The following is a 21,911-nucleotide window of genomic DNA, read 5'->3' on the forward strand; positions in this document are numbered from 1 at the left end:
CAACTGCTGGGAGTTAAGAGAGGGTTGATGAACATACTTATTAGCTGAAGCATCATGATCATAAGATCATGGAAGATGAGGCATACTAATACCAGTCCTCAACTGAGAAACAAAATACTCAGCATAAACCCTGATGTCAGGGGAAGGAGGGAAAAGAAATTACTCTAAAGATGGGTGTTAGTTAACAAGGAAGGAACAGTGTCCTATGAAATAAATGAAAATGTGGAAACAGAACACACCTCAGAAAGCATCTAAAAAAAGGCAGTTAGGCCTTGTAGATTCCACAGGAGAGGCAGGGGAAGGCAAAGCATAGGTAGGAGAGGGAAGAGGAGGCTGTAAAAATCCTTTTCATCATTATAAGTTTGGATGATCATGGAAGAATACAAACATTTTCAGGAGGAGGAGGACAATCACATAAAGATCAATCTCCTGAAAATTCTCATTCTATGCTAACAGACCTGAGGCCTGTGTAAAAGCACTCAAAGTAGTGGTTAAAATATCAGAAGTTGTAAATGCAAACTTTGGAATTCATTTTAAACTGTAATGAAATGAGAAACAATCAATAAACTAATATAGAAAACTAGAAGTGATAAATGAATAAATAAAGTAAATCACTATTTCACAAAAAAAAAAAGAGTTAAATGCAAACATGAAAAGATCACAATTGAACAAGGTTTACACCTGATCACTGCTTTATGAGAAGTGATAAGTTTGGTTGAACTGAACAGAGAGAGTCACATATGTTAGCAGGATGTGTCACACTTCTACACGTGGAAGGTTGCACAATAGCTGTAACATCATGAACAGACGACGTGCTCCAATTGCCATTATGACAGGCTTTCAGTAGTCTTTACGAGGAGCATCTGAACAGAGAAGTAACTTAGATGTGCACATTTATAGTATACCAACAACAAAAATTGATGTTTTTTTCCCCCTTTTTAGTTTTTGATTGTTTTTTTTGTATGGTAACTAACTATAGGAAACATGAAACTGTTAACAAGTGGAAGAAATACCAAGAGAAATGAGGGAGAATCAATCTTTATAATGGAAAACTTGAAATGTGCAGTAAAAATAGAAAAAAGTTTGAACATACATTGTTGATGAAAGAATGAGTTTATGACTGTGTGCTAGTGCTCATGGAAATTACCATGCATGGATATTATGTCACCCTTCTATTAATGGAGGACTACAGCATTGTGACACTTGTACCATAGGCTGACACAATACATTTAGACAGGTGTAGGATGGGAGTTTGTTCAAGGCTTGTAACATGTACAGGAACGTCTATGGCAGCTGTGCACCACCTTTTAGTGAAGCAGAATGCTAAACAGAATTTTTAAAACAATGTATTTTAAAATGTAATTGATCACTTAATATGAGCAAGGAAGTTAGCTTGATAGTGCAAAACGTTTGTGTAGAAACATATGGCAAGTTTCAACCATTGTTCTTAATGAAATTATTTTAACCTTTTGTGTTATAATATTAATTTTGTCATACCTGAAAAAGAGAGAAAAGTAGTTTGTCCTCCCCTCCCCAGTCAAATAAATCACTTTTTTACATTAATAAAACCATGGTTTGCCAATTTATTATTCAGTAAAATCTGATAAATTAGTATTTTTAATGATTTAGAAAGCTATACAATAAAGAATTAAGCAGGCTCACAATTATTTATATTATTGATTAATGAAAAACTTTTCTGTTTCTAAAAATAGTCAGATGAATTTTGTATTTTTCTAGATTATTCAAATATAACAGGAGTAAAAAGCAGGATATATCACATATACTAGATTTAAGCTTAAGGTATGGTGTGTCTAAAAACTACATTTGCAAATTTAATTAAATAATCTGCATTCACAAAAAATTATAATTATAGTAATTTCTTTACTGAAATAGTTTTATTAATAAATATGAAATTATAATTTAATTCTTTTGTCAATCTATAAAGTTATAGTATACAAGTATATTTGTTTTCATTGATATGGGAATTTAAAAAAAAAAAAAAAATTTCTATGCAATTTTGGCAATAAATACATGGTTTGGCAAATTACTGAAATAGGTCCACTGAAGTTGTTTTTGTTATCCTATAGCAAATAGTGTATACTTTGCTAATGAGGATGTTGCTGAAAATAAGTCTTTGACTGTTATGTCTTTTGCTGGCCAAGTGGATGGCATCTAGAAGTTAGTCTTTGTCTGTTGTATAAGGATGTCAGTTGTGTGAGAAGGTATAACTCAAGTTACCCGTTTAGTATTAGTTTCAGTCAGAACAGATCTACATACAGTTCTACTTGATTTTTGATGTGAGCCAATTAAAAGAAAGACATCTTTCAAGATACTGTCAACTGATGCACTGATTCTGTAAGAAGGTAACTCTCCAGTTTTCATGCAAGTATGCATACTCTGCATCTTTGCTTGCTTTACATTATAAATAAAGTTTGTTTGTTTCATTTTGCATTACATTTGGTTTGTTTGTTTATTAGCTTAAAACACATTTTCTTAACTAAATACAGATTTACTTCACAGATTTCTTATTCTATCCTCCTGTTATAAAGTGTACCTGTTGAGTCTTGTATGAAAACCTGTTTACTTGAGAATATCAAACAGTACTTAATCCCTATTAGGGCTGGTGGATAACTCTCAGGAGGCAAGAGGTCACCAAAGAAATGGTTGCATAAAAAATGCAAGTAAAAATAGTAATTCTAACTATTTTGGCTACTTTTGCATATAAAAATATCCAAGGAATGATATCTCACAACTTTCTATGATTTACTTAGTGTAATTTTTAAAGAAAAGTTGTAAACATATTTGTTATTTGATCTCTGCAAAGTTCAAATGAGTATTATCTATAAGAAAAAGCCCCTAACAACTGAACTATTCTGAAACATGTTGCCTGAAGGATAATGATGGTAGGTCCAAAAGTTCCATTATTTCCAAATTGGATTTCTAAGATATGTACCAAATGTGAGCAGTAAGGTCATGTAGACTCAATCTTCTTCATAACGTGAACATGTTCACAAAGCAGATGTTGTGCTTTTCTTGTACATTTATTAATACAGTGTAGATTCTAATGAAATCAGTACAATAATCTTTAAATCAAACATTACTGAAACAAACACTTTGGAAAATTCTAATCTAAATTTACTTGCATTCAAAAGTTAACCAACCTTTAGCATCAGAACAGTAAGGAAAGTCTTCACTCCATTCTCCATTAATGCAATATATCTCTTTAATTCCTATCAGCCTCTTAATTCCACCAAGATGGCAGTGAAACCTAATTTTACCTCCATTTTCAACTTTGTCTCCAGTTTTCACTTGAATCAAATTATTAAAAATAATTAAATATGTATCATTGTTCACAATCTGACATGTTGATTTTATGCTCTCTCTGCTGATAAATGTAGTAGTTGATGGGGTTGTAATTTTTTTTTCTGAAAAAGATAAACAATCAGGAAATCAGAAAGAAATCCATGTTCAACATAATAGCTACACTTGATAAAATACAGCTTTTATTATACAAGATAAATTAAGTTTTCAAAATTTTAAAGTTTCTTCTTTAATGGTCCAGGAAGTTCATTAACCTTTTTTATACCTAATTTATGAAAAAGTTTTTAAAACTTAAACCATACTTTAGAAGATTACAACCATCATTATCTTTTACTAATAACATGATATAGATTAAATCAAACAAGTTTGTGTAGCTTCTTTCTGAAAGACATGCATTAAACAGTGCTAAACAAAGGCTGTAAATAGGTGTTATTTGTTGTTTTTTTCAATTCAAGATTCATGAAATTTGCTACTGCATAAATCTCACATGTACTGAGATCAATACTTCATAGTTATTGGATGATTCTGACAAATAGTATTATTTTATGTAGTTAACTAACAATGACTAAAACATTCCTTACAATCTTTCAGTACACAATTTATTCAAAAAGGGAAGCAGTTGTTAAAGTTTAAAGTAATACTTGTAAGTTGGATTGATTCTACTGATACAAAATTTTCTCAAAGACAAAGAAAAAAGCAAAAAAAAACCTTTAGTTGTGCAATTAGGAAATTTAATGATCCATACTCAAAATATCATATGGATAAACAATTTTATCTTCCCTGCTCTTCCATAAGATTAATCCACATGAAAAAAAGGGTTGCTGCTATTACAAAATTATTTTAAAGAAATAATTACCTAAGTAATCTATAAAGAAAGAAACGATGCCATTACTAATATAATTAATAATTTAAAACTAATGCACAAAACATAACCACTAAGCAGTATTACAGTTAGTAAAAATGTGATGTCTTGTGCCTATAAATTGAAAATATTTCCATATATAAATATATAAGTAGGTGGCTGAATTCTCAACTAGTTTTGAGCATCTAGATAATTGTATACAGGTATCTATTGTTTTAATTATCTACCACATTGGTTAATATTTTTCCTTTCCAAAATAAGAAAAAAAAAATTACACTCAATTACAACTATCCCTACCCCAAAATGGAATTAAAATGGCTTGGCCACTTAATATAATAGGGTTATATTACCATGTTAACACTAATTATGAAAAACTACAATATGACAAAAACCTATTTCTCAATAATTATTTAGCCAAAAACTGGGCACTTAAATTAAGCAAGAAAAAAATCAAGACAGAAACGAATAAGAAATAATTAACATACTTTAATGCATGAACTAAACAAGTATATGTTTTTCCTCTGTGTTAATTCAAAGTTACAAACATACTTCTTACCATTAAATAATAAAAAAAAGATAATGCATCAACACTCTTGATTCCCTTCATAATCTTGAACATTACATTCAGATCCACCTAATTCTTCTTTTTTGAATATAAAACAATTTCACAAATCATAACATCTTCACATAGCAATTCTACCATCCAAAATATCAGAGTATCCCTTCAATGAGCCTTTCCCAACAATTCAATGCCCTTCCTAAGATAAGAAGCCCATGACTAATCACACACAACGTCAAACCCACATAACAATGCAAAAATCTAAGAACCACATTATTTTACATTGTTCTTGTCTTCCTTCTATTTCTAGAACAAATCACAAGCCAATAGTAGTGTAAAAAATAATTACAAAATATACCTGGAATTCCTGCCAAAATAATCATCATAGATGCATAAATCTTAAAATTTAAATTACTTATGAAACTAGACAACCAAACCATACTTTTTCTGATGTGAAATATACACACACACGTTTGAATTGAGATAACTTAATAAGGTTTAATTTTGATAGAAATAACAGTGTTATGGAAGAAATATATCTTGGTGTTCTGGTTCTTCAGTCTCTTAAGGTATCTGAGCAATGACCTGCTAGTGCCAGGGCAAAAGAGAAGTTTAGGTTGTGTCTACATAAATACCAAATACAAGCTTGAATAGGTTGTAATTTCATTTTATAAGTCACTGATTAGGCCACATTTGGAATACCATGTTCAGTCTTGGGATTCTTACCTTAAGAAAGACAGTTGGTAGGATTGATAATGTTGATGCATCATTTTTCATACTTACCACCACTGGCTGTGGTTTCACCAGACAGTAGATAGGGACAGTGTGAATCTTGTTAATCCATTCATGAGCATCACAAATTAGATGATGAGGCATTTGGCTATCAATATTTCAAATTACCCAATTTTATGTCATGGTTGATGATACCAACAGATGCCAGATGTTAAAACATAAAAGGACTTGATACGAGGATACTTTGATGAAGTCAACAATTACTATCAAGCGAGATGTTCTTCATTATTCACTTTCCATAGGATGTCAAGCATATAGAGGATTGTATGCTTACACAAGAATTTTTCGAAATACTTGGACTTAATGTCCAGGTCTGCTACAACTTTCATGTTTTCAGGCAACCAGGCACCAACTGGGAAACCATGAAATACTATGGAAGTAGCAGATCTTTTATTTGAGGTGCTAAATTTTCATATCTAGAAACCTTTGACTCATATGCTTCTTTTAACGAGTTATACACAAGTTCATAATGGACCATCATGTCTACAACCACTGCTTTATTATCACTATGGAAGATCAGATCTGGTTGTTGGCATTCTACATTTTCTATCTCAAAGGTGGATTCTTGTAGAACCTTCAACCCTTTATAGGAGGCCTATTTTACCAAGTGGTCATAGATCTTATTGTGATGGTGTATTCTCACTGACTTTAACTTTGGACATTAACTGCTAAGATGACATAGAGTTTCTCTCGTGGCTGTACAGCCCCGACATTTGGTAGATTCCTTGTTCTTACTGAGGTTACCTCTACTGATGACCTCTTTTGTCGGCTATACATTTGCTCTCAGAGCTAGACACTTCATCCACTGATGGGCTTTCATACCAACAAGCATAGGTAACCAGTGGTTGGCAGATGTTGAGCCTTTGAAAAGCTCTACAACATGTCCTTGCAGTGCTAGTCTTCCCCAGTTTCTCCTTTCCATATTTCTCCAATTAGAATGATATGTTCCAGATCTCTGGTCAGACTTAGGGATTGGGAGTCTGGCTTTTGTGTGCAGGCTGGTAGATGACACTAGTTTTTCACAACCTTTCTTATAATATTGTCCAGTTTTTTAACAATCTGAAATTAATTTTGCCCAGTTCAAACTGGTATAAAAGCCTGGGTACGGCAAATTTACAGAGCATTTCCACCCTCTGGTGTGGTTTGAAGGGTGTGTTGGAGATATTGTTTATCCACTTCTCATGAGTTGGTTTTACAGGCTCACTGTTTACCTCTGTCTGTGGACAAATGTTTGCTCCAAGACATCGATCCAACTGTTCGGATCCAATAATTGGGAGTGTGTCACCATTGACTGACCATGGATGGCTGTTGTTAATAGTGAAGGTCTTGTTAGACCACCTGATCAGCATTCCAGCACTCTTAGAGATGTTCAGACTGAGGCCATTACCCAAACAGTATTCATTCACTATGTTTAACATTGCCTGAAGACTGACATGGTCTTTTGCCAGGACTGCCGTAATATTGGCATTTGCTAGAGTTGATATTGCTTTCAGTTTCTTGCCTAGCATATGCCTTGGCCTTCTTCTTCAAGTTTTCGTAGAAGAGGGTCTATGGCAATATTAAACAAAATATGAGACAATGGGTCCCCTTGTTTGACACCTTTGAGAAAGTTTATTGGATTGGTATTTCGCATACCTACTTAAAAGGCTGTCATACCACCATGATACATGTTTTCAACAATCTGAATGAAAGGTGGATGAATTCTGAATCTAACAACGCTGGCTAAGAAATGTTTGTGGCCAACCATATTGAAGGATTTACACAAGTTAAGAAAAGCCATAGCCAGAGTCCCATGTTTCTTGGCCTTCCTCATAATATACTGGAGCAGGAAGATGTTATCTCTAAAACCAGCCTGAGGAATAAATCTGCACTATCTGGGATTTATCTGCACTGCCTGCTTGAGGTTGTGAGCCATTATCCTGGAATATAGTTGAAGCACAATGGACAATATTGTGATTGTCCTCCAGTTTTGATGTCGTGCAGATTACTCTTTCCTTTCAGAAAGATCTGAAAGCACTGATCTATTGATTTTTGTGCATTCGAGAATGTGACTAGTAAATTGCCATGCTTTAAACACATTTGTCTAGGAAACATCTATGCCATACTTGAGATGTTTGAGTAGGAATGAATGAGTGATGTTATTGGGACCAGCGGTCCCTTTCTACATATTTTTGAAACAGGTCACCTCCAGATGTTGTGGAGGCAGTTACATTAAGGAAGTTTAAGGGAAAGATTGATAAATACATGAATGATATGAATTGACTTTGATATTTTTAGTGGATATAATATCTTACATGGACAAAAAGTTTCTTGTTGTCCTTTAATATTATGTTATGTTATAAAAGTGAAGAAAAGTATATCACTTTTAAAATGAGAAACTGTATTAATCTCTGAAACTATTTAAGATTGGTAGCATGTGCTATGAAAATCTTTATCACACAAAGATGTATTACTGTTGTACGCAAATAGAACATTTTTTATTCTCTTACAAAATATATATTTCATATTTACAAAATGTTTAAAATTGTTTAAGTTTTGATTTGGTACACATTTAATATTGTTGGTTTCATGTGCTTAATTCAGCCCAAGATGTCACTTTCAGTAGTAGGCCTCGTCAAGGAACTAATCTAAAACTGTTTCCTGTGATAGTTATATTTTGCTTTACCTTCTATACAGAGAACTGTTTTATGACTGTCACCTGAAGGTGAGATACTTTCAGATTATTTTGGAATGGAATCTGATTTGTCAGTATTAGAAAAAAGTACTTTGTACATACAGTTTTCGTGTTTTCAGACATTAATATTAATCTTTGAGGAGAGAAGGCTTGTGTCTGAAAGAGTTAGGCCTTACTAGTAAAGTTCTATCTTTGGTTTAATCATTCTTTTTCAATCTTGCTGCTGACTGTTTGTGTAACTATTCACTTTAGCTCTATTACTTATCAAAAAAATGTAACCAAATTTAACACTGTGCACAACATTCTGACCACACTGATAGATGGGAAGACACCGAAAGAAACTCTGAGAGCTGTTCATGTGAGTGAGAGCAGCAGGTTTGACTATCAGACCATATAAATGCTACATTGGTTGTTTTGTGCTGGATTTTGTTGGACACATGGTGGGAAACCAATAAATATCCCACAGAGGAGGAGAAGCTATCTTTCAAACAAAATGTATCAGTTCCAACGACCAAGGAACAAGTCAGATCTTTCCAGAGGCTAGTAGGATATTATAGGAAATTCATCACAAACTATGCTGATGTTACTACACTAATGACAACCTGACCAAGAAAGGTCAATCCAATAAGATGAAATGAGCACAACCATAGCAAATTACATTCCAGAAGTTGAAGTAGTTACAAAGTTCACCAGCCCTTAGAATGCTAGACTTAAGCAAATTATTCACCATTCAGGCTGATGCATCAGACGTAGGAACTGGAGCAGTAGTTCTGCAAGAGCATGGAGCATGTACATTGCAAGAACTACTCTGCAATTAAATGAGAGTGTCTGACCACCACATGTGCCATTTGGAAATTCAATAACTTCTTCTATTGGAAAGAGTTCATTCTCAGGCCTTTACAGACATATAGAGGTGCAAAAGTGACAGTGCAAGGATCATGAGGTATGCATTGTACATTCAGAACAAGATACACCAGTCTTTGTGTGTAGTGAAAAATAAAATATTATAATAATTTTCTAGAATTGGGTTCATTTCAGGAATTCTTTAGAATATTCAGATTTTTGTATTATATTGCTAAAACTTCTTGAGTTTTGCATTGGTTTAATGCAATAATATTCAATATTATTGGTATGCAAAGTATGCAACATACTTGCATACATACTGTTGTGCCACAGGGGGTATATTCCATCAAAATATCTGGTATTCCATGTAATGTTATAGAGAGTATAGATATGTGTCAAAAGCCATTAATGAGGTTTAGTTCTGTACTGCATGACTCTATGTTTAGTGATTTTTAAAGTGAAATTATAACAGTCTATACTGCAGTAACAGAGTAGAGAAGAAGAATTTGTCTTGTTAGTTGTGTTCTGAAGTAACTGAAGTAGTCTGTGTAGACTTTGAGAAAACAAAATATAGAGAGATAAGTACGTCTTGTCTTAGATACAATCGTGGTAACAAATAGTGTAACAAACATTTGTATGTGAATTTAATTGGCTTTTAATGTATTAAAACAAGTAGCCTGTGTTGGTGTTTGTTTATAGTTGAAATTTATTGCCAACAAGTCACACATACCTCATGTAAAGAATCCAGCTTGACAAAACCTGACACAAGTACTGCTAATTATAAAGAATTTTAATATTGCAATTCTACATATACCATCAATTTTAGAGCCTGTACAAAACAACAAGAAGAGCATGTGAAGTATAAAAGGGTAGATACAGGGGATGGTTGAGTAGTCCAGTGGGTCAGGATTCCCTTTTTTAAATGAACAACCAATACTTTATGTCTTAGTGATCTATGGTAGTCTTAGACTGGTTATACTTAACTAAATTACTTGAAACTTAGCACAACGTTCCTAAATGGCATGCAGATTTTTGGTCAAGCAAAACTGATACTATTTGACTTGGTACTTCTATCATTTAAATAATATTGTTATGAGATAATGTTCCACAAAAAATATGGAAACATGGTAAATAATTCTTCCTATTTTAAAGCTTAAATATTTTATTACTGATTAAAATATTGTATTCCATACATCCACAAGTTTTATCTTATTTGATATTAAGTAACATATTGGATATGATACATTATCTTACTGGTAGAAACAGTCAAATGCTGACTATTAATTAATTCAAATGAAAATTCATATCTGATAAAAATATATTGGTGGATCATGATTTCTTCATTTGTAACTGTGTAACTAATACCTTTGAGAGGCATCACAGTGTAGCATTTTAGTAACAATATATTTGGTTATGATCAATTTCTACTCTCAAAGTTATATATAATTTTCAATAAACAAGGGATCCTTGTATTTCTGTGTTATTTGAACACAAAATCTCAATAACATATTCAATAAAATCAATAATTGTGTCATTTGAATAGTTAGCCAGCTAAAACTAAATTATCATTACCCAAAGTCTCGTTAAGTAAACATTGTTTAAGAATATTGAAATGTTAGAAAAACAAAGAGATTTAATGCTAATAACATATATACATAATGAAGTATCTGTACTGTCACCACTGCAAATATCAAAACACAATTTTCAGTATGTTAAGCCCTCAGGCTTACTGATACTCTCTGAGAAGCATTTATAAAAGGAAATTCTTCACAATGAAATATCAGTTACATTGATACCCATTTCATAAACTTCAAAAAATATCTCACTGAAAAATAACTCATTTACAAGTTCAATTCACACAACCTTTCAAAGACAACTTCTGCAGGAAATAAAAAAAAAACAGAAAAACAAACTCTTTGCAGCACTATATCTTTTACACATACAAATATAATACAAGAAACACTTACACGAAAATTTAAAAATATGAAACCAGTATTACTAACCTGAACAATATAAATCTGGTTTCCACTGTCCATTTCTGCATTCAATGATTCTTTCGTCATTGTCCATGCAGTTCACATATAGTTTTTTTCCTTCCTCATAATACTCATTCTCAGCCTATCAAAATTAAGTAAAATGCATGATATAATTTTACACATTACAATCAATCACTCAGAAAAAAAAAGTGTCTGAGTAGTAGATGGGAAAACAAACTCAAAAGTTTTTCGAGCATTTGCTACAATTTTGTCACATGGAGAAAAATGTTTGCAATGATGCTATCATAAAAGATGATAAAATGTTTGCAATGATGCTATCATAAAAGATGATAAAATGTTTGCAATGATGCTATCATAAAAGATGATAAAATGTTTGCAATGATGCTATCATAAAAGATGATAAAATGTTTGCAATGATGCTATCATAAAAGATGATAAAATGTTTGCAATGATGCTATCATAAAAGATGATAAAATGTTTGCAATGATGCTATCATAAAAGATGATAAAATGTTTGCAATGATGCTATCATAAAAGATGATAAAATGTTTGCAATGATGCTATCATAAAAGATGATAAAATGTTTGCAATGATGCTATCATAAAAGATGATAAAATGTTTGCAATGATGCTATCATAAAAGATGATAAAATGTTTGCAATGATGCTATCATAAAAGCAAACTTTAGGTACCTTTTACCAGAAACAACATAAAATATGCTAATGCAAAAGAAATATGACAGAAACCACCAACAGATAATATAATCACGTTATTTAAATAAAGTGGTAAGTGAAATTAACATTCAGATATCAGTTTGCAACCAAAATAAATTTATGATAGGAGAAATTTTTTCATGAATAAGTTGTTTGTATTTTTATTGTGCACAAAGCTACTCAATATCCTGCCTGTCTTCTGCTCACCACATTTTTAGCATTATAAACTCTTAGACTTACTACTGAGCCACCAGAGAGCAATTATTAACTTTGGGAGATAAGTTTGATAAAATGTGCATGATAGTAAATTATTATTAAAATCTCATTTTACTTTTAAATGGTAATCACCTCCTTTAATGTCATCTACTAACTTAAAAAACTGCAGATAACTCTTATTACAAATCAAGTTATTATCAGCACACCTGTCAGGGTTGTTGCTATAGTGATCATCTTGATTTAAAGGAACGTTAGTTTTGGTGCCATTAATCAGTAAGAATAGGCCAATATTTATCAAATGCATTATACCCTATTATAAGTGTATACTGAAACACAAAATCAAATAAAAGTAAACAGATAACAAAGATGCAAAGAAGAAATGTCTTTATATGTAACACGTGTATTAATTTATATTATATAAAGTTTTCATTTAAAAATATTCAAACTTTCATTGTTTATGTTTGTTATTTTTGAATTATAGAAAGGTTTACAAACAAAAAAACGTTTTTTCTAACTTACAAAAGGAAGTGGCAAAACTTTTTATGTAAAAGTATGCATTAAATTTACTATATGTTAAAAAGAGAACGTATTATTTAAAACTGATGTCAGATATTGTAGAGTCATGTTCTATTTTATTTATTATTTGCAAAGTAAGATATAATAAACTTCTAAGAATACTACTATGGATAATGAGTAGATATTTGTACCTATTTTTATCACATTATAAATAGAGTTTAACACAATATTCAAGAGTATTTTATAGTGTTTAAATTTGCAAGATTCTCACCTTCTTTTGGCTCAAGTCGTTAAATTATTAAAATATCAAAAAAACAATACCTTTTATGACAATGGACACTATGTCAATGATTATAATGTTATGACTCAAGATATGAACATTTCTTTATTAAACAGAGTAACCTCTCTTGTTTTTCACATTACCACTAAAGCTACTCTATTTATCAATTACTAAGTTTTTAAAACTGGGAATAAGGTACTAAACAGTTGTGCTCTCTAAACCAAGTACCAGTGCTGGATCATCTCAACAGGTGTCGTGGACATTATATCTGATACTGATGTTTGGGTATAGTGCTCACAAAACCCTGGCTGCAGTGTCCTTGTGTGACATTGTAGTGCATTCCCTCATAGGGTTCCATGGTGGGTGGGGTCAGTGGGCATCAAAATTTTCCTTTCTTTATTATGGATACTTCAATTAAAAATCTCAATAAAATAGTGAAAAAACAGTCTATAGGTAAACGACCACGTCTTGAAGATTCTGAGCAGCAATCTTCAACATCTGTAACATACATACCTCATTTTCTTTTATTACATTCTCTTTCAGAAACACCTGTAGAGCAAATGTCCCTCTTTTTTATTCAGAAGGGACTAGAGGGACTTGCTGGCTCTCCAAAGTCAGTAAAGAAGCTTCGATCTGGAGACATATTGGTGGAAACATCTACATCTCAACATAGTGAACTCCTGTTGCATTAAAGGCTATTGGGGATATACCTATTGAGATTACACCTCATGCTACTATCCATCACGAAGAGTTATTGTTGAAAGGGATTTGAAGAACATCCCAGAATTGAAGATTCTTGCTGATTTCTCCACCCAAGGAGTTCCTGCAGTGAGGTGTATCTCCACTCGCAAAGATGGAATTATGGTGTTAACCAATGTCCTCATTCTGACATTTATGTCACCACGTCCACCTGCCTAAGGCAGGTTATCTTAACTGCAGAATATGGTCATACATTCCAAACCCTCTCCAAAGTTTCCAGTGTCAACTGTTTGGTCACTTAAAGATGTCATGTTGTGGTTCCTTGATGTGTGCTCTTTGCAAAGGCAAGGGCCATGATGCCTATGAGTGTGAAATGGACCCTCATTGCATCAATTGCAATGGCTTTTACCCATCCTATTTTCGTTATTGCCCTAAATGGTTGGAAGAAAAAGAGGTGCAGCATTTGAAAACGATTCATAACATTACTTATCCTGAGGCTTGAAAATTGCTGTCCACCACCTCATCACAGACGTATGCTGCTGCACTTCATTCCACAGCTACTGTGGAAATGCAGACAGATCTCTCTGTGCCTCCTAAAGAATCATTCTCCAAACAAATGAAAGGTTCTTTTGACCTTCATGGTTAAAAAGTTTATGAATCAACTTCGACACCTATCTCTGTCCCTTCTATACAATCCACCAAACCCCAAGATCCACACCTTTTACTGCTCAATTTGCTTCCCTTCATTATTTTCCCATTTTTCGTGGAGGGTTGACAATAATCCACGAGGCAGTGATCATTTGCCTATAATCTTGTGAGAGACTGGCCATGGTCGATGCCACCTGACCCATGTGCACTGTGGTAGACAGATCAGGCAAATTGGCCCTCTTTCACTGCTCTCACAGAAGTTGATCCTGCCATTGTCTGTAAACCACCAATAGACGATTGTGTGGCAGCAGTAACTGACTGTATTATACAAACAGCTGCTCAATGTATTCCTAAAACCTCGACACGTTTTCCACTGTATCCTTGTCCATGGTGGAATCCTGCCTGCCATATAGCATGGAAGGCTCAAAAAACAAGCCTGAGATACTTTCCATAAATTTCCCACATTCTCAAACCACATCGATGGGTAAGACATCAAAGCCAGAAGAAATCTTGGATTAAGTTCACAACCAGCATATCCTCTACCACCAGCTCCAAAACTACATGGGACAAGATTCGAAAGGTCAATGGGCAGTATAATTCCGTCCTTCTCTCAATCTTGCTCTCTGATGGACAGGAAGTAACTGATACTCAGAGCATCACTGATACTCCAGGTGAAAGCGTTTGCCATGTATCTAGCAATCCTGCCTCTTCTTCCAACTTCTTAGTCATCAAGACTCGGGCAGAGCAATCACCTCTTTCCTTTCAAGTTGATTGTCCCAATGACTATATCATCACTTTCCACTGGTTGAACTCAAACTGGCCCTTCATCGGTCTGGTAGTACATCAGTTGGGTCTAATGATATACACTATGAGATGCTGCACCATCTATCACCTGCTTCTCTTCCTGCCCTTCTGATTGTTTTTAACTGGATCTGGGAGCAGAATGTTTTTCCTGATGCCTGGTGCCAGGCTACTGTCCTGCCTTTCTAGAAGCCTGGGAAGGATCCCAAGATTCCTTCAAACTACCATCCAATTCCTTTGATAAGCTGTCTCTGTAAGACCTTAGACTTGGTTAATGCTCGTCTTGTTTGATTCCTTGAATGAAACAACCTCCTCTTGCCCACCCAGTGTGGGTTCTGATAACAGTGCTCTACCATGAACCACTTGATTCGACATGAAACGTCAATCAGAGAACACTTTCTCAAACGCTAACTTCTTGTTTCCATATTCTTTGACATCGAGTAGGCTTATGATACAACATGGAGGTATGGCATTTTGCAAGACCTCCATATATATGGGATACGCTACCTTTGTCCATTTTTATTAAATTTTTTTAATGGACAGGAGATTCCGAGTATGTGTGGGTTCAACACTTTTCGGTTCTTTTGTATAGGAATTTGGAGTCCCTCAGGGCTGTGTTCTCAGTGTCACACTTTTCAGTATAAAAATTAATGCCATCGCTGAACAACTCCCTCTCATTGTTGCAAACAGGCTCTACATTGACGACTTTCACATCTCATGTCAGTCGTCGGACATGAGGTATATTGAGCAGCAGCTACAGAATGCCCTCAACTGTTTACTGAAGTGGACCACAGCAAATGGCTTTATGTTATCTCTCCCTGAATCCATTTGCATACACTTTTGCCACCAACGGGGTATTCACCCTGATCCTAAACTCCGTATCAGTGAAGTTGTGCTGCCTGCGGTCTCTGAGACTAAGTTCTTGGGCTTATCTTTAACCGTAAGCTGACCTTTATATCACATATGAAGCAGCTATGGGTCAAATGTACAAGAGCACTGAGCATCCTCTGTGTCATCTCTTCCACTACTTGGGGACTGGATCGACGTTCTATGCTGAAGATATATCACGTTCTTAATAGATTGAAACTTGACTATGGATCACTGGTATATGGCTCTGATAGACCATTGGCCTTAAAGATGCTGGACCCTATTCAACATCAAGAACTTTGGCTCTACACTGCTGCTTTCTGCACTTCCCCAGTTCAGAGCTTATACAGTGTCTCATGAACCTTCTTTGCACCCCTGCCGTTTGTAACTGTCTTTACTATATGCTTCGAAACTTCGTTCCTTACCAAAGCACTCAGTTTGTGTAGCACTCAGATCACAATAAGCCACATTTTACTTTCTTTTGATTGTTATGATTCACAATGATGGCACCATTTTAAGCATGTTCTGTCCCAAGGTTTTTCCATAACGTTAGACAGTGTTATTGGTGATGGTGATACTGTCCACCTTGGTATTGTTTTTAGTTTTTTAAAGGCAATTAATGTTTTTAATGCCATTTTAGTTTTTAATATATATTTTACACCTTTTTAATGTGACTCCCTTTTAAAAATCACAGTTCATCTTGTTCAATTTGAAATTAGAAACTGACTGTAACAGTAAGCAACTCGAAACCAGGACTGGAAAGGCCAACTTCAGGTGACTGACGGTGGTTTTTGTACTTACCTGTTAGTGTTCCTGGCTAGTTATGATTATTACAGATTTGCTACAAAAAGTCCTTTACAACTCGAATCCCTGTAGGTTTTCTCTTGACGTTGTAGACTGAATGTAAACATTATTTTTATGCTATTTATTTATTTATTTTTTAACTTTGTTTTGTTTCACCTTAAGTTCCTTTTATAAATTTTACTGAATTTACTTTTTCCATTTTACCTGACATTTGGTGCAGATAGCCTAGCTGCTGTGTGCCATAAAACACTAAATCAACCAACCAATGATACACTTGATCCCAATGAATGAAATAATGCAAGAATAGAACAATTGAAACAAGCAAAAGGGCATCTGGGACATCAACTTTGGTTTTTTCATAGTCTAGAACAAAAATGACTAATAGAGAAGAAGTAGAAATCCCTTCATCTTAAACCAAAGAACCACCAGATACTGCTTGTGAAAGGAATGGTTAGTGATGGGAATGCCAGTCCTCAGTCATTCGTGGGACAATAACAAGACGAAAATTAAATCTAAATGGCTCTCATTATTAAAGGTTCTGATACCTTAGCCTTAAGATGCAGATATGTTAAGGATTGAAAGGATAAGGAAAAAAAGACAGTGGAGGAAGGGATGAAAACTGAAGAGAAACTGATTAGCATATCAGTTGTCTGAAAAAAGAGTTTAAAAGACCTACAGACTAAAACAGATAAGCTACAACAGAGCCTGAAATGATCAGGTACAAAGGACTGGAGTCACCAACAAGATGTGTAATAACAGAGAATGAAGAATTGTAAAAGTAAGACATCTGGGTGTTGAGTGATTGAGAAATATGAGTGAAACCCTGAGGGTTTTGATAAATGAGAAACCAAGTAAGAGAGGAAGGACTTGTATTGAACAGCATTGGTCCGAGTCTCCAAGGCATTCAAAACATTGCAAAAAACCTTAGAACAATAAAAAAGGAGCCAGGAGGAGGTAACAATGTGGAAGACAAACAGTACAAAGAAAAGCATCATGTCCCAGAAGAACCTGAAACAGAAGAACCACGTAAGCAGGGACAAGGAAAAATAAACTGTGACCAAGATATTAAAAAGGACAGACTGTAAATCCACCAAAAAAACTACTGGGATTTTAAGAGAGAATAGGTATTAAAGGAGTTAGGTGAAAATGTGTAAACTGAACTCTAGAATGTGTTACTAGAGACACTAGGCTCAGTCATCCAAGCAGGTAGAAAGGGTTCTAGGATTGGAAATTTATGAAGAGAAAATGAGAAGGAATGTCAAAGGAGTCTTGAAGTTAAAGAGGATGAGGAATCTGAGAGTGCGAGTGAAACTGATCCAGGAGATGTCAACATGGACTCCTATGTCTGGAGAAAGAGGAAAATCAATTAATCCTTAGTATGAAAACTACACAAAAAGGAATGGGAAGAATCAAAAGACACAGAAGAAAGGAAAAGTAAAGAACACACTTGAGTAATCAAATTCACAAAGGCATTTGGAAGAGGAGCATTGTGAAAGCCACAAAAAAAAATAACATAATGAACTATGGCAATAACATCTTCCACATTCAAAAACCCATCGGTGACTAAAAATGAAGTAGGGACAGTATTGGGAACATCACTAGAACCTTGGAAGAAGGTAGTAGTAGTAGTTATCAGCATGGCTTGAGAATTTATGGTTGCTATACTAATTTTTTTTTTTATTTTAAGTTACTTAGTGGTGACTTAGCTTGAAAATCAAGTCAAAAGAAACGAAAGAAAGTTAAAACTAAAAAAAACACAAAATTTCTTGAAAATTATTAAGTTTAAATGTCAAGTAGCACATCCATTGTGGGCAGTGTCAAGGATAAGAATAAAGTTAGTTTCAAGTACAAGTGCTGATGAGATCCACCATCTTATTGGTGGAAAGTTACTGTCCATGATGATTATTGATTATGTCATGCACTTGTGCAGTTCATATTATAATAAATCTTAGGCAGGAGACAGTTCAAAATTAGTGACATGCATAAAATCTCAATGTGAGGAGTAGATACTGTGTGCAGAAAGGCAGACCTATCATCTAAGTTCATAGTAATGCTTTTGTTTTGTTTTTTTAATATCTAAAAAACATATATTTGTGTACTGGGGTTTATACAATTTGGAGTTTTGTTCACATGAACTTCTGATACTTGTGCAAGACATACAATATATGTTCATTTTTGTAAACAGAAACTCACCAAATCTAATGTTTCCTAGCTAAACACTAAGCATTTTATATTAATGAAAGTAGTAAAACATTCTAAATGCATTGTTGTTTGTTGTCTTCTAACAATAAAAGCAATCATAAATGTATTTATGATACATTTTCAAGAATATTAATTTCTCATTCAGATGGCTGATAAGTAATTTCATATGATTTTTTTAACAAAAGGAGAAAAAAAATATTAAGCATTATGCCCTTGGACATTTATTAGTTAATAAATTTGCTTGCTTTCAGCATATTAGGATTATTTTTTGTTTAACAAGATTAAACTATACTTAAGAGGCTATAACAGCTGTATGATAAGGTACATACGCCATCAAAACAAAGAATTTATGTGTATTTAGCAACCAAGGTCTGGAAAGAGCATGATAGTTGAGTTTTGTATATTCATTTAAATATTTTGGCAAAATTGTACTTACGTCTACAGTCCAAAATCCCCAACTGCTTTCCTTAACTGAGCCACCATTAATGATAGGTTTTTGACAGTAACCTATTTTATCAGATTATAATAAAAGTACATTATAGATAAATACACATAAATACTAATAAGTTTCACAACTAAAGAGTACATAAATGTATGACAATGAATACTGTCTAGTAAATACTACTCTTGATCTTACTTTTTTATCATTCCAAAAGAAAATGCTTGGTTAACCCACCTTATACATTGAATTTTAAATATATTGCATATATACTGATACTCTACAAATATTTTCACTAATTTCTACATTACTTTTCTTTAATTTAAAATTACTTCATGATGAGCTTTTATATTATTGCTTGTGGTTCAAATACAGTACTAACTTATCACATTTAAAATTCAAAGTTATTTTTAAAAATGTACAAAAATAAAATGATACATATCAAAAGTATTAAATCTTTTTTTGTTTGGCTACTATTAAATTGTGTACTTTCCACAAGAATAGGCTTTCAGAAAATGAAAAAAAAAAGTTCTGATATTTTTATAACACTTTACAAGTGAAATTAACTATTCATTCAAACACACTAATACTTAATCAGAAGACTTTACAGGAATGCATTTCAAAGGTGGCCTGTGAATACTATGCTATCTTGCACAAACTGTAGGAAGAAAAATTACATTTCTAATACACAGTGCATCACATTATACCAGAATAATTTCATTTAAAATATTCTTGATGACTGAAGTGCACAGTACAAAGTAGCACTATTTAGCTTTAAACATTCCTTTAAAACATAATAATTATGATAAAAATATAATTTGCCTTTTTGTGGAAATGTTTCTTATGTGCAAAGCTGACATTTCTGATATTTTATTCCCAGTCCTCATAATTTTTCTATGTATCTCCTACAAGAAGTTTAGAACGCACTGAGAAAAAACTAAATATACAAGATTAGTAACTATCTTAAGCATCTTAAATATGTTTATTTGATTATTATATAGCTTTATACATGCTTATAACTGTATTTATTTATTTTTTGCAAGAAATATGAAGTTATTACAATATTTTTATTTCACTTAAGACAAATGAAAGAAGTTATGTATATGAAATTAACTTACCATATTCACATGGATGTGAACCTGACAATAATTTCCAGAGTCCATAGATACACCTAATATCACTTATTTTCTTATAGCCAACAGCACAGTGAATAAATGCTAGTTCATTGTGATCATATACGTTTTTTAGTTTTCCAGTCATAACTCCTTGCCAATTGGAGAGTTGTGCACTGTTGCATCTTGCTAAAATTAAACACTGTATTATATTATATGTTGCTTAAAAGAAACAAACTGAAGTATCTGAGTTATTTAAATATAAGATTATTTTGGATTTGAGAAGAGATAGGAAAGGTCCTGTTTAAATTGTTGTTTTAAGTAAAATACATAATTACTAAATAAAACCTTTTAGAGCAGTTAGGTGTTAACAGCTACAAATCTAATTAACACATAGCGTGAACATGTAATACAACTATGTTATATTTGTCAGGTGTTTATAAGGCCAGATTTCTTTACATTAGGTGTTTGTAATATTGTTTAGGCAAAGTATTCATAATGAAACTTTGTAGAATGGACTAAAACTGCCTGTTGTGGAGACAAAAGTGTAGAGGACGACATTTCAAAAGTCTTCTGCCTTTCCTCTTCAAGTCAACATGTGTGTAAGGTTTTGTTGGTCTTTTATGGTGTCCTGATGGATTGTGGAGAATGTGTTGTGATTAGTGGAATTATTACTGTTTCTGATTGGAGGAGAGATTTCCTGTAGATTCAACCAATGGTAGCCACAGGTTACTCATCTCTAATCCAGAATCTCTGTTTAGTGAAGGTTTAATAGTGTTAACATAAAATAATACTTTGGTTTCTTCTTGTCTTCCAGAATTTGTTTATGTTGATGATTCTAGTTTTCTTCCGGTTTATTCTGTGTCCAACTGACGTGGCGTGCTCTGCAATGGCTGAATTTTGTATATTCATGAATCTTGTATTGTCCTTATGTTCTTTTATTCTTGTCACAAGTTTTCTTCCCGTTTCTCCAATGTATGTATCACTGCAGGAACACGGAATTTCATAGATGATGCTTTTTTGGAGATTCTCTTTGGTAGATCACTGTTTGTTTGTTATCAGAATGGGCCTTAAGGTATTGTAGGATTTCTACTGGACTTCTATGTTGAATTTCTTGACTATGCATTTCAATTTTTCACTGAAATGTTGTAAGTATGGTAGAGAAATGGGAATGACTTTCTGATAATTTCTTCCTGTCATGGTCTTCTTCAAGGAGTTTTTTGATGAAGGAGGAGGTGTAACCACTCTGTTTAAAACTAAAATCTTTTGGTGTTCTGTTTTGATGGATGTCTTATCGCAAATGTTTTCTGCTCTCTTGATTAGGCATTGGATTATACCACGTTTTATTGAGGTTGGATGATAGGGCTGGAAGTGTAGGTATCTGTCTGTGTGGGTGGGTTTTCTGTATACAGTTGTGGTGATTTGTCTTGCTTGTTTGCTGATGAGTATGTCAAAAAAGATTAGACTGGTTTGTTCCTTTACATCCATAGTGAAGTGGATTCTTTTGGAATTGAGATGTTCTAAGAAGGCTGGTAAGTTTTCATGACCGTGGGGCCAAATAACAAAGG

At 33.5% G+C, this 21,911-nt stretch overlaps 1 protein-coding gene across 3 annotated transcripts in view; it reads right to left on the minus strand.

The window, feature by feature from the left end:
- LOC143240623 (sushi, von Willebrand factor type A, EGF and pentraxin domain-containing protein 1-like) overlaps nucleotides 1-21,911 on the minus strand; it is a 178,587-nt gene that overhangs the window by 72,721 nt on the left and 83,955 nt on the right. For all 3 annotated transcript variants that reach the window (XR_013021864.1, XM_076483363.1, XM_076483377.1), the window contains 4 exons: nucleotides 20,350-20,532; nucleotides 19,229-19,299; nucleotides 11,055-11,169; nucleotides 3,162-3,425 (listed from right to left, as the gene is read on the minus strand). Coding sequence is in view for 2 of the 3 variants with exons in the window: in XM_076483363.1 (XP_076339478.1) it covers nucleotides 3,162-3,425; nucleotides 11,055-11,169; nucleotides 19,229-19,299; nucleotides 20,350-20,532 (633 nt within the window). In the remaining variant the exon portion in view is untranslated. The remainder of the gene's footprint in view (nucleotides 1-3,161; nucleotides 3,426-11,054; nucleotides 11,170-19,228; nucleotides 19,300-20,349; nucleotides 20,533-21,911) is intronic.

This window comes from Tachypleus tridentatus, chromosome 2 (assembly GCF_004210375.1).
Source record: "Tachypleus tridentatus isolate NWPU-2018 chromosome 2, ASM421037v1, whole genome shotgun sequence".
NCBI lineage: Eukaryota > Metazoa > Arthropoda > Merostomata > Xiphosura > Limulidae > Tachypleus > Tachypleus tridentatus.